At 32.8% G+C, this 13,700-nt stretch overlaps 2 protein-coding genes across 6 annotated transcripts; one reads left to right on the top strand and one right to left on the bottom strand.

The window, feature by feature from the left end:
* Positions 1-513: 513 nt before the first annotated feature.
* LOC105773079 (hypothetical protein) lies at positions 514-5,201 on the top strand. 5 transcript variants are annotated; one of them, XM_052632155.1, is made up of 13 exons: positions 633-827; positions 943-1,009; positions 1,137-1,238; positions 1,338-1,454; positions 1,534-1,771; positions 1,860-1,987; positions 2,063-2,397; positions 2,486-2,585; positions 2,686-2,745; positions 3,126-3,209; positions 3,318-3,434; positions 4,000-4,118; positions 4,855-5,201. In XM_052632155.1, the coding sequence occupies exons 2-13, from the start codon at positions 968-970 to the stop codon at positions 4,883-4,885; spliced, it is 1,473 nt and encodes a 490-aa protein (XP_052488115.1). In that variant the 5' UTR covers positions 633-827; positions 943-967; the 3' UTR covers positions 4,886-5,201. The 5 variants fall into 5 exon arrangements, with proteins under 5 accessions (XP_012450167.1, XP_012450165.1, XP_052488115.1 ...); XM_012594713.2 differs by lacking the exons at positions 633-827; positions 4,855-5,201 and adding an exon at positions 514-622 and having other exon boundaries at positions 4,000-4,471; XM_012594711.2 differs by lacking the exons at positions 633-827; positions 4,855-5,201 and adding an exon at positions 523-626 and having other exon boundaries at positions 4,000-4,471.
* A 673-nt stretch (positions 5,202-5,874) lies between these two features.
* On the bottom strand, positions 5,875-12,176 carry LOC105773077 (hypothetical protein). The gene is made up of 18 exons (XM_012594710.2): positions 11,838-12,176; positions 11,571-11,749; positions 11,199-11,303; positions 11,039-11,107; positions 10,756-10,903; positions 10,206-10,288; positions 9,839-9,894; positions 8,941-9,077; positions 8,728-8,818; positions 8,583-8,648; positions 8,292-8,508; positions 7,672-7,773; positions 7,489-7,574; positions 7,272-7,394; positions 7,055-7,124; positions 6,877-6,968; positions 6,278-6,382; positions 5,875-6,189 (listed from the first exon to the last, which is right to left on the bottom strand). Exons 1-18 carry the CDS (start codon positions 12,149-12,151, stop codon positions 6,076-6,078), a joined length of 2,157 nt encoding a protein of 718 aa, XP_012450164.1. The 5' UTR covers positions 12,152-12,176; the 3' UTR covers positions 5,875-6,075.
* Between the last annotated feature and the right edge of the window lie 1,524 nt (positions 12,177-13,700).

Genomic DNA, 13,700 nt, shown 5'->3' with positions numbered 1-13,700 from the left:
TTTACCCAATTACCCAATCCAATAAAACTAAAACTAAAAGACAACTCAATTTACTAAAGTCTAAAACCCAATTTACTTTAATAATTTATAAATTTTTTAAATTTTAAAAATAAAAAAATTCAGGTAATTCGGGTATTTTTCGGTAATTCGGTTAATTCTGTTAATTCGGTTAATTCGGGTAATTCGGGTAATTCGGGTAATTTTTAATCAAAAATAAAAAATACATAATTTTCGGTTAATTCGGTTAACCGACCTTATTAACCGAAAAAATTTCGGTTCGGTTAATTTTTTTAAAAAAAAAATTGGTTCGGTTAACGGTTAAAATTTTTGGAAGGTCGGTTAATTCGGTTATAGTAATTTCGGGTCGGTTAACCGAATGAACACCCCTAACCCGAACCTTACCTAGTTTTCGGGTTGCTGAACATAAATGCCTAACAAATATCAAATTCAGAGATCAAATGTTGCCTTATCCCAAAACTAAATAAAAGTTGACAAAGGGGGACCTTATAGGTAAAAAAGCCATAACCGAAGAATATATTATCATTATTTAGTATTTAACAGTTAAAGAAGTGAAAAAGAAAAAAATAAAATAAAAGACTCACGTTGATTCATGATGACACAGGCAAGTGAGTGTTTCTTCTTCATGGAGTTTATGTTCGGCTCTATCTTGTTTCCAAGATACCCCCCCCCCTCTTTTTAACTCTCTTTGCTTCAACTTTAAAATTCATACATAGGAACATTCTTTCCTTTGTTTCTTTTTAGAATTTGTTGTTTTTCATTTTGATTCTTCCATTGATGAAAGCTGTTTCATTTAGAACTTTTACTTGGTATTGAAACCCTTTTAAGTGGTCTGAATCTGTTGCTGAATTATTGAATGTGCTAAATTGTTGTCGTTTATATGAAGTTTTTCTGAATTTGGGTGCTTTCTTTTTATTGTTGCAGATAAGGTGTTTGAGTGTTGAAAAATATGAATACCAAAGCCAAGAAAGTTCCATTGAAGCATGAAAAAGTAAATTTTCAAGCATTTTAATCCAATGGTTAAACTGGGATTTTTGTGGAATTCCAAATTTTCCAGGAAAATGTGAATTTTCTAGGCTTAAACAAAGCTGACTGTTTGCTTTTTTGTCTCTTTGAAGGAGAAAGCAGATATGCAGGGGACCAAGTCAATGGTTACTACAAAGGCAATGAAAAACAAACGAGCTTCGATCAATGAGAGAAAAATGGCCCTTCAACAAGATGTATATACATTTTCTTATCTCATTTTCTCAGGAAAATTTACAACTAGGACTTGATTGTATTGAAAATTTGAAAGCTATTTCAATCTTTTTTTTTATCAGGTTGATAAATTGAAGAAGAAGCTTAGACAAGAAGAGAATATTCATAGAGCTTTAGAGAGAGCTTTTAATAGACCTTTGGGAGCTTTACCTCGTCTTCCTCCATATCTTCCTCCTTCAGTTAGTAAATTCACCATTGTTGCTTCCTTTAAAAACTTCACATATTGGTGACTGACATTGTTGATTCTGATTTTTGTAGACATTGGAGCTTTTGGCTGAAGTGGCAGTACTCGAAGAAGAGATCGTTCGGCTCGAAGAACAGGTGGTACACCTCCGACAAGACTTATATCAAGAAGCTGTTTATATATCATCGTCGAAAAGGAACATGGAAAGTTCAGTTGATTTGAATGAACCTTGCTTGGATAATCCTAAATATCAGCAACCGAAAACTTTAACTCGATGCACATCGATGGCAAGTTATTCACGATCCTTTTCGGGTTAGTTTTTTCGGGTTTTTTAACTTCTGATGAGTCACGCCAATGCCATTAGCAATAGCATATTTGATCATCCATTGTTATTTTCCAGATGATAAAAGAGGAAAAGAGAATCAGTCTTGGACTAATTCCACAAAGAGCAATAAGGGACCTCTTTTGAAGAGACCTTTGATCGATTCGAAGTCATCGGAGAAGCGTTTAGATCCTCAAAAGTTGCAGGTACGAAACCGGTTTCTTTTGATTCAAGTTATTGTAATTGCAGCTAGGTGTGGATGACTTATTTTACGCTTCCAGATAGAATGTAGAGTGAGAGACCAAAGCAACGCAGAAACACGAAATATAAGCATCCCCGATGAGAGAACGTCGGGAGACGATGGACCGAATAAAGTTTCGGAGGACCTTATAAGATGTTTATCCAGCATTTTCTTAAGAATGAACTCAATAAAGAAAACTTTTCCTTCATTATCAATGCTGGGGTCTCAAGAAACCGGATTTCGTGATCCTTACGGTATTTGTTCGGATTATGGAAGGAGAGATATTGGACCATATAAGCATTTAGTTTCGATCAGTGATGACTCGATCAATCTAAATCGAACATCGAATTCTTTATTTCTGTTGCATAGATTGAAGTAAGTCATATGTTGTTACATTTAGTTTCTTTGTTCATTTGATGTTTTTATAAACAATGTTGATGGTTTTTTGTGTTGTATTTCACAGACTCCTCCTTGCAAGATTGGCCTCATTGGACTTGCAGAACCTTAACCATCAAGAAAAGCTTGCATTTTGGATAAATATTTATAATTCTTGCATGATGAATGTATGTGAACCTTGATCATCATGATGGTACTTTTTATCTTTTAATGCATCTAGTTTATGCTATCATGTGGAATTCACTTATTTCTTGATGTTGATTTCAGGCATTCTTAGAACAAGGAGTACCAGAAAGTCCAGAAATGGTTGTGGAACTGATGAGAAAGGTAAGGATGTCCCAAAACCACATTATTTTGGGGTAAAATTACCATAAAGGCCCCTATACTAGAAATTGAATTGCATTTTGTCCATTCTACTCAAATAATAGGTAAATTAGTCCCTCTACATTAGATAACAGAAAAAAGTGATTCTTCTGTTAAAAGTTTCATCCATATTTACTACTAAAAACTATTCCCTTCACTATCTGGTTATTCTATCAGTGACGTCAATTTTTAACAGTACAAATTGATAAAAATTTTAACAAAAAAGACCAAATTACTTTTTAATTTAACGTACAGAAACTAATTATCTATTTTTTCAAAAAAAAAGCAAAATAGAATACTACTTCTCCTAAACAACAATTCAATTGCATGTTTTTATGTAACAGGCAACCATAAATGTTGGGGGACACCTGTTGAATGCAATAACTATAGAACATTTCATTCTCAGATTGCCTTACCACTCAAAATTTGTAAGTGGTACCTCATTCCAATTTGTTTTACAAACTTCAATAATTTTATCTTATTTCAGCTTGATAATTAAGTCTTCCATTATATTTTGTACTTGAATTATGATATAGGCTTTTCCAAAGGGTACCAAAAATGATGAAATGACAGCCAGGAGCATGTTCGGATTGGAATTATCTGAACCACTGGTGACATTTGCACTTGCATGTGGAAGCTGGTCCTCTCCTGCTGTAAGTTCGCCACTTTTGTATTGCAAAACACTTTCAGTGGTCCTTGATACTTTGATAGTTGATTCTATGTATCAATATCACCTAGTTTTAATGCCATTGCCATTGTTTCCTTCTTTCTTTATTTTGACTCCAAAGCACTTTACTGATGATAAAAGTATTATGGAAGCCTTTATATTAAGAGTTGATTACATTTTGTTCCCTCCACTTAAAAAATGGGCAAATTAGTCTCAATACATTAGATTAAAGAGCAAACGGATCCTTCCGTTAAAAATTTTCATTTATATGGTTAAAAACTAATCTTTATACGTTAGAATGAGATACGTGTGGGACACCACGTGTAATTGTGTGGTTATTCTATTAACCATGTCATTTTTTAACAGTAAAATGGATAAAATTTTTAATAGAAAGGATTAGTTTATTCTTTGATCTAACGTCAATGATTTATTTGCCATTCCTAAGTAGAGGGTGCAAAATGCATTTCGTCTCCTAATAAATGCCCCCATGATACTTTTACCATCTTTTAGTTGTGACATAATACCAATTTTTTCAATTCCATTGCATGAAGGTTCGAGTTTATACCTCTTCTCAAGTTGAAAACGAGTTGGAAGTGGCCAAGAGAGAGTACTTGCAGGCTGCAGTTGGGATTTCATCAACAAAGTTTGCAATCCCAAAGCTATTAGATTGGTACTTACTTGACTTTGCTAAGGACTTAGATTCATTGCTTGATTGGATTTGCCTTCAATTACCCAATGAACTAGGAAAAGAAGCAATTAAATATCTAGAAAGAGCTCAAGGAGAGTCTCTTGTAAAGTTTGTTCAAATTATACCTTATGAGTTCAACTTTAGGTACCTTTTATGCACATAAAATATATCATTTTGGCATTCACTTGGAACTTGTTGAAGGGTATCACCTCTTGTACAGTCTTAGATCAAATACCAAGTATAGAGTAATTGGAAAGTAGTTGTGAAAAGAATTTTCATCAGGGTTTTCTACATGTAATTAATAAATACTTCTATCTATGGATAATTATCTGGCACACGTGCGCGCATATATATATGTATATATATATTCAAGTTTTAAGTTGTATTCATTGAAAATGAGTTAAACTATCGAAGAAAAGTAGGTGTAAGCATTATCAGCATCATTAATTGTCTAGAATGTTTAGGGCTATCGAGCATTTATGTCTCTTTTGAAAGAAGAAACTGAACTGGAATTCTAGCATACATTAATGGTGAATGTATCCTAAGAGGTCCCTGTATTATAAGAACTTGATTAAAAAAAATCAAGTAAGATCAAATTGACATTTACAATAAAAAGAATCAATTTAGTCTTTTTATACAGTAAATGTTACTGAAATTTGAACTTATTTGATTTTTTCAATAATATAGAGACTAATCTAATCTAGTCCATAAAATGCAGGGACCTTCCAGATACTCTAACCCATTATTAAGCCTTTGCATTCAAGGAAAGCTACTGATACCCGATGCAGGTTACCCTTGTTGATATCCAAAAGCTATCCCTTATGGTCCATAAGAAGCAGGCAACCTAAAAACCCTTTTCTAGGCTAGACCATTATGATCTGTTTGGACAACCATTGAAGGTCAATACCAATTGAAGCTGATAATGACTTCCTTTATTTGGCAAAAGAGCAAATACCATATAGAAACTAATAGTAAAAGGGCTCAACAATCCACGTTTGATACATTAATTCATATTTGTAGCTTACATAAGGAGTAAAAGTAACATGGAAGCCTTTATACTAAAAATCAGATTGTATTTTGTCCTTTCTACTAAAAAAATGAGCAAATTAATCTCTAACATTAAATCAAAAAGCAAATCAATCCATTATGCTAAAATTTTTATTCATTTGTAATTTTAAAAACTGACACAACTAGAAGAATAACAAGATAATGACACGTAAAATACCACGTATACCTCTTGATGTATAGGGACAAGTTTTTAACAATAAAAATAAATAAAAATTTTAATAAAAAGACCAATTTACTCTTAATACAAGGGCTTCCATGATACTTTTACCCTTAGGCATTTTGGTGGGAATATGACAAAGCTAGCTTAGAGCTTTAATTATCATGGTTCAATAAAGTAGTGCTGTCCCAACTATTATGAGGCTGATGGGATCAAAGTTTTGTCTTGGGCTCAAAACAATTAAATGTCAAAATAAGGTGGCCCTGATTTATAAAGCCTATGTGGGGCAAAGAACATTCAAGCTTTTGCAAAGTGGGCATATAACTAAAGCTATTAAAGCAATGCAGCCTTTAGTTTTCTCATGGTGGTTCTGGTACATTTAATACTTTATCCATTCACCCATGTTACCTTCTGCTATGCTGTGACGAAAACGAAAATGTACTTAAAAGCCATTGCCATGAGGACCACTGTGGTGGCCCTAAATAATAAATGATCGTTTTGAGAACTTAGAGATATGAAAATGACCCTTCTTATTCATAGAAAAACGTTACGGTTATCAGGCTACTTTTTCGGGTTTACAGTGATGAAAAGTGTTTTAAGTGTTCTAAGTGCAGACTCTAGTAATCGAGCTACCTGAAAACTATAAAACAGTAATACGTTACAAGTAATTCGTATGTAAGTGAACTCCATGAACTAAAAGACTTATCTTGGTGCTCAGTCGAAGTTGTCTACTTTGATCGGTGTAATGGGATCGGCAACATTGAAGCGTCCAATCAACCGTGCAAAAAACACCATTTGTTGTTCTATCGTGAATTTAATGTTCTCAGCCTATTTAAGTACGGTATCACAAGGATCAATCATATTTCGGTATGATGAAAATTCAAAGTATATATTTAAGAGTGGGATGTATATATACCTTGCGGAAACCATGCTGTTCGCCTTCATACTCGACAAGAGCAACAGGCAAACCCTTTTCCTTCAATGCCTTGTAGATTTTACGAGCTTGATCCGGGGGTACAACCTGTGACACGTAAAGGTTATTCAAAATACTGAAGTCTGCTTGAATTGCAATAACAATTTTCGAAGACAAATTTCAAGTGACGAAGGGGTAAAAATACCATGGAGGCTCCCGACTAAGAGTCAGATGGCATTTTGCCCCCTCTACTCAAAAAATGGAAAAATAGTCCTTGTATATTAGATCAATGAGTAAACTGGTCCTTTCTACTAAAAATTTCATCCATTTGTACAATTAAAAACTGGCGTATGACAGAATAACCAGACAATGACCAGTTTTTAATAGTAGAAATGGATGAAATTTTATCGAAAGGGTCAGTTTTCTCTTTGATCTTACATAGAGAGACTAATTTGACTATTTTTTGAATAGAGGGCAAAATGCAATCCGATTTCTGGTATAGAGGCCTCCATGGTACTTCTACAAACTCAAGTCTTAACTAATAACCCCTTGATCTTCACTATTATGTACCAAAAAAGAGTTTTAGAAGAAAATTTATGTACCTTGTCTTCGAGTCCCTGAAAGAGAATGATGGGACAAGAAAATTTATCTACAAAATTGATGGGTGATCGATCGAAGAAAGCCTTATCATCTCCTGCAAATGGCAAGGGATATGATAAACAACTAAAAGGATAAGAATTTAAAATCAAACTAGTGATTGGTTCACTTTTTTCTACTTACCAACGAGTTTATCAAGATAATGGGATTCGAATTTATGTGTCTCGGCCTTCAACAAGTTTAAGTCAGCTACCTGTTCAAAAAAGAATTATACCATATAAAACTGTCGGTTTTCAGTTTCGTGCTTCTAAGATTCAAGATATATGCATACAGCGCCAAAATACAAAAGAGGAGGATATTTCGGTGGACTCGTAATTGAAAAAAATGAGAAATAAATTACCCCATAGAGGGAAGCTCCAGCCTTGAATGTATCTCTAAAAGCAAGAGCTGCTAAGGTTGTGTACCCACCGGCAGAGCCTCCTGTTATACAAAGTCGTTCCTTATCTGCCTTCCCATTCTCCAACTAGAGAAAAGAAACATGCATTATCATGACAGAGCAGTATTGTCTACGATACATCTCCATTCATTATAATTTTGGGAATAATTGAACAAATTACCAAAAATTTAGCACAGCTACAACAGTCATCAACATCAACAATTCCCCAACGGTCCAAAAGTCGTTCACGAAATTCTCTTCCGTAACCTACAAAATTGTGTCGTGTAGTCCAAACAAATCACCATACTTAATCAGATATAAACCAAAAATAAACGTGTCTGCATGTTAGGCAAGGAGAACAAACCTGTGCTTCCACCATAGTTAACATCCACAAATGCCCAACCTCGGCTAGTCCAGTACTGGATGCTTAGATTCAAAATTCCACGAGTTTCAGCAGTAGGTCCTCCTGCCATATATTTCATAACATATACATCACAATGAAATCAAATATGGAAAGAATTTAAGTAAAAGTATCATAGAGGCCCCTGTACTAGGAGTCAGATTGCATTTTGCCTATTCTACTCAAAAAATGGGCAAATTAGTCCCTGCACATTAGATCAAATTGCAAATTAGTCCTTTCTCTTAAAATTTTCATCTATTTATACTATTAAAAACTATTGTGCCTGGCGGAAAAACCAGACAGTGACACATGAAGTGCCACATGTATATTATACTAACATACAAAGATCAATTTTTAACATTAAAAATGGATGGAATTTTTAAAAGGATGACCAATTTGCTCTTTGATCTAACGTACAATGACTAATTTGCCCATTTTTTTGTAGAGTGAGTAAAATGCAATCTGACTCCTTTTACAAGGTCTTTTGTGGCACTTTTACCAAGGAATTTGCTAATGCACGGGGGACAACACTCATTAAGTGAAGGGGCATTTTAACCAGCTTTCAAGATAAGCAAATATCATACCGTGACTTTTCAACAGCAATGGTGGCTTTTCTTCCTGGCTAGCTTGATAAAGCGGATTAGTTGGCGGATAATAGTAAGCATAGGCATTTTGACCAGGAACCACTGTCGGAAATTCAATTAACTCCGGTTGACTGAAGTAAGACTCGTACTTTAAACAATCTGACGAAGACGACCAACAAATCTTGAAATCAACTACTTTACGACCATCTAGAGTCACCTTCAACGACAACAAAAGAATGTTAAGACCGTAATCGTAAGATCCCTACATGTAGAAGAAGAGGGCAACCTTACCTTAGCCACTGATGAAGGATGAACCGCAGAGGCTCCCTCGACATACAGATAATCATTCCATGAAGCCTGTAAATGAAAAAGCATATCTTTAAAAGAATGTCATTATAATTTCCTACCTACAAATAAATTTGGGTTTTGAAAGTACAATATTGTCTATATCCGTGAAAGGAATATCGAGCAGTGAAAATGAACCCTGAACATCATCCAAAATTCCAAGATACGACTTCCCATTCTGCCTGCGTTCAGACATTCAAGGTATCAATCAACAAAAAACTAGAAACATGTTCTTTTTTCTCTTTCCAACAAAGATCTTATTTGTATATCAAAGTATGTCGGATAGTAATTTTCTTGGAATTACCTATAAGTGCAAGCAATTAAGGTTTTTCCAGCCTCGTTCTTGACGAACTCGTAAGAATTCATCCCAAAAATCCATAATGGTCTTGCAAACTCAGCATTCAAAGGATAAAGTGGAAGCACCTCGTTCTTAGATTCAACCTGTTCCAATAGATGATAAAAGGCGATTAATTTTGATAGACACTCTTAAGGTCAGATAAATGCACAAACAAGGACTATAATGCAGAAAACCTCTACAAACCACCTTGGAGGGAGAAAAGAGAATGGGAAAAAATGGCATAATATCAAATCTAGCCCTTAATGCTTATATCTTTTCGTCAATTTGGCATTTTTTCTTTTTTCTTTTTTTGTGTATGTTAAATTAGGCCCTCAACCTTTTAAAAATAGTAAAATTTGACCATCAACCTTTTGAAAAAGAGTCGAATTGATTTTTTTTAATGGCAATACTGACTAAAATGTTAAATTTTTACACATAGCAGTCTGTGTGGCAATCTACGTGTACTTCATGTTAATATTTTTGAATTTTTAAGAACTTTTTATAATTCTTTTTCAATTTGATTTATTTTTTATGTTTATAATTTTAAAATTATTTGTTGACAGTGACATATAAGACAAATAGTGCCATGTCAGCACGAATTGCAAGTATATTGCCACACGAGTTGTCATGCCAACTTCATTAAAAATTTGATGTTTTAGTCAATATTTCTGTTAAAGAAAAGCAATTTGACACTTTCTTAAAAGGTTAATAATCAAATTTAGCTCAGAAAAAAAGGAATAAGGGTCAAATTAGTAGAAAATGAAAATTTTTAAAGCTAAATTTATCATTATGCCAAAAAATTAATGAAACTGATCTTATAATACTAATTAGAACTATTACAAGCAATCAACAAAAAGGAACTTACCCATTTATAGAGATTCCAAAATCCATTTTTTCTATCTGTAATGAAAAATAGTTCTCCTGCACAAATTCAAAAATATTTTAATATTTCACTGATAAATTATTAAACAACTGATACATGAACAGTCACTTACCTATAAGATAAGAAAATATCAAAAAGAGAGAAGAACATCGAATTAATTGGCTTAAACCAGGCAGAAATGACCGAATTTGGGGGGGCGGGGGGGAGGACGGACTTTCCCCAATAACACAGATGTTAAAGAACATACCATTTCATTCATGAAAACTCCAAAATATTTATGTAAGTATCATGAAAGCCTATATTTCATATTTAGAATTGTTCACAAAATAAGAAAATTATTACAGAATACCTGTAGGGGACCACTTCGGCTCAGTAGGAGACTCCACGATTTTAGGATCATAACCAGCTACACAAACACGTTTGTGTATGTCTCTGCATGACATAACAATCCATAGTTATCAATATATTTATACTACCAAAGATGAACAGATTCAACAATCAATAACATGATAAAAGTACCATGGAGGCCCTTGTAGTAGAAGTCAGATTGCATTTTGCTCCCTTTAATAAAAAAAGGGACAGAGCAAATTGATCCTATTAAAAATTTCATCCATTTTTACTGTTAAAAATTTGATTTTTGTACCTAGCATGACGTATACATGGCGTCACTATCAGTTTTTAACGGTACAAATAAATGAAATTTTTAACAAATGTACAAGGATTAATTTTCCCCCCTTTTTTAGTAGAGGGAGGCAAAATACAATCTGACTCCTACTACAGAGGCCTATAGTACTTTTACCTCTATAACAACTAAGCTTTCAATTTAAACAAGGAATGTTATACGAAACAAAATGAATTCCAAAGACAAGCTATGTGACCACTGAAAGAATTCAACTCACCCATTCTCGGAAATATAGCCAACCCAGAGCTCCGATTTATCCCATGGCATGTTAGGATGACTCCATTCAATCCATGCCATCCTTTCACCTTTCGAGTCCACTCGAGGGAAAGCATAGAAATCATTGCCACTCACTAATACATTTGGTTCTGAAAGTTAACAAAAGGAAATAAAATTCATTTCTTGTAAACATACGAAACAACAAACAATAACAGATAAAGTTAACATCATATGCAACATAATTTACAAAGAAGATAAGTTGCATTTCTAGAGAAATTAAGTACCTTGGATAGTCCCATCAAGCGGCACCGCTACAATTGTTGTGGTTGAATTTGTACTACTTACACGGCGATCTGTGATAGATAAGATTCAATTAATAAAAAGGGACAATTCAAAAACCCATTAACTCTAGAGAAAAGGAACATACAAAACAAAGTGACTAACCTTCCATTACGGTGATATAACGATTAAACCTTGAATCAAAAACCCCATCGGCATAACTTATAACTGGTCCTCCATAATCTGGAGTGATTGGAACTGGACAAGAACCTGCTCTGCCATCCATTGGAATCAGTTAATTAAAGCCAATAAAAGAGCTTAACTTTTAGGATAAACTAACTGATAGTCACCCAGTTCGAGGGTGTTACTATTTTGGTCACCGATTTTGATTGGTATAATAACAAATTTAGACCCTAACATTTTCAATTTGGTCCTAATTCTAAAAAGTCAACAAATTCAACACTCTAAACTTACAAATTCTATCAATTTAATCCTAATCCTAACTTTTTAAGGTGAAAACACAGTAAAAGTATGAACCTTTGGAACTGGTTGATTGCTTATACAATCTCTGATCTTTATAATTTGAGAAAATCACGGTATCCCCAGAAATCCTAAACGCTCCTCCTCCATACTCTTGAGCCAACGTCCGTACAGCAAACTCCGGTGGAGTAATATCAATCGGTTCGTCTCCAGCTTCCTTAACAAGAACCACCCGCCTTTTCCAAAAAAAAAAAAAAAAAGGCAAAACTCATAATCGATATCAAAATAGATATTATATAAGCGATTAAAAAACATTGAAATTACCCAGATTCAGAAGGTCGTGACTCAAGCCAAAAGAGGTGACCCTGAGGGTCAACGGCGGTGCCACCGAGCCGTTTAGATGAACCCGAAACGACGTCGGCTGTGATGGGTGATTTCCATGAACCGTACGGTGCTATTACTTTGCTGTTTTGAGAAGAAGACATTGTTTTGAAACTGCGGGGTGGATTATTTTTTTGAGTAGCGGTGGTGAAGATGATTCTTTTAGTGAAATAGCGAGAAATTATGAGAACGGTGGTGAATGGTGGTGGTGAATTAATGGTGGAAGTGGCTAAGCGAGTGAGGCTCGAAATAGCCATCGAAGAATTTGATAGTGGATCAGGTGTAAACAGGTGTATTTTAGGTAGGATTGAGTTCTTGTCATCGTGGAATCATCCAGACCGTTGGAATTTCGGAAATCAATGGCTTTTGATGTGTATATCTATAATATTTTAAATATATCAACAAAATTATGAAATACAAATATTAATATTAAAATAAATAAATTTATAAACAAGATTTTACAAATTTAATATTTAATTATATTTAAATATTGTATTTATATTCGTTATAATTAACATAAAATAATATTTTTTTATTTAAATTATCGAATATAATTAAAACACATTAATTTATCAGTTCAAATATTATAATAAAAATTTTCAAATCAGCATTTTTAACATATTCAACCTATAATATAATTTTACTTTAGATAATTAATGCAATGTAATATTATTCAAAATAATAACTAATTAATATTAATAATTTAATATTAATTAATTATCTAGATACTTAAAATTTTATTCAATAATAACTTTATTTTACATTAATAAAATTAGCACAATCTTTTTTAAAATAAAATTAGTACAGCTTCATCAAAAATTTTAATTAGTAATTGTAATTATAATTATAGTTAAATTTTTCGTATATTTTATGCTTAGATTCTATTCAAGTAATAACTCTATTTTAAAATCAAAATAATATTTTTATTTAATAATTTTAAATTAAATTATAATTATTTTAAATATATAATTCTCACAACTCCAACTATTAATAAATTATAATTAGTTTTTAACTTTTTATTTTTAAATGTGAATTTAGTAATATGATGAAAAATAAAAATATTCTCATTAGTTCAAAAATTATTTTTAGATACGTGCTTATATATATTAATGATATGTATGATGTATATAATATGAGTAATTTAAATAAAATCGTCCAAACCCGTTTTCAAGATTAAGTCTCAACGACTCTTGAAATAGGCACCATTGATTCGAGATTAAATCTCGATGACTCTTAAAGAAAATTCAAACAACCCTTGAATCGAAGCTCAAACTAAAGAGAATAATCAAATGAATTTTCTTTGTAAAAAAATCCATAAATTGTAACCTCTTTTTAAATTTACCAATGAATTTGATTCCAAATTTTTAATACTTTTCACTCAAAATACGTGCATACATATAATATTATAGATTATTATAGATTTAATTTTTATGTATTATAAATTATATAATACTTTTACTTAATAAATTCTAAAGATTCATTTTTTAAAACGAATTATTTCTTATAAAATATTTATTTTGACACTGTAAAATGATTAAATAAAACCCTTTTAATTAAGTTTAAATCATCATAATTTACCTCGATTTTCTCTACCTGCCCAGCTGGAAATATCATGGGCCCACTAAAACTCCAAAAACAAATCCTAAATGTCTGTGGGTCTGACACGTGTACGGTAGAGATGCAATCATAATATCAATCCCCGGTTAACATTGCTAGACTCCAATTTATTATTATCCTTTTTTTCGCTACCGCGTGCATCATACTCCCTAATTAAGCCATCCCCTTGGCCCTTTAAATTTAGCGGTA

This window comes from Gossypium raimondii, chromosome 6 (genome assembly GCF_025698545.1).
Source record: "Gossypium raimondii isolate GPD5lz chromosome 6, ASM2569854v1, whole genome shotgun sequence".
NCBI classification, from domain to species: Eukaryota; Viridiplantae; Streptophyta; class Magnoliopsida; order Malvales; family Malvaceae; genus Gossypium; species Gossypium raimondii.
This window is presented reverse-complemented; position numbering and strand designations above follow the sequence as displayed.

Coding starts and splice junctions, on each gene's coding strand:
- LOC105773077 (XM_012594710.2), bottom strand. CDS start 12,151: ATGGCTATTTCGAGCCTCACTCGCTTAGCCACTTCCACCATTAATTCA. Junction 7,125..7,271: donor CTGGAGCTTCCCTCTATGGG/GTAATTTATTTC, acceptor TTTTTTGAACAG/GTAGCTGACTTAAACTTGTT. Junction 6,190..6,277: donor AACAGCATGGTTTCCGCAAG/GTATATATACAT, acceptor GTACTTAAATAG/GCTGAGAACATTAAATTCAC.
- LOC105773079 (XM_012594713.2), top strand. CDS start 968: ATGAATACCAAAGCCAAGAAAGTTCCATTGAAGCATGAAAAA. Junction 1,988..2,062: donor TAGATCCTCAAAAGTTGCAG/GTACGAAACCGG, acceptor TTACGCTTCCAG/ATAGAATGTAGAGTGAGAGA. Junction 2,398..2,485: donor TTTCTGTTGCATAGATTGAA/GTAAGTCATATG, acceptor TGTATTTCACAG/ACTCCTCCTTGCAAGATTGG.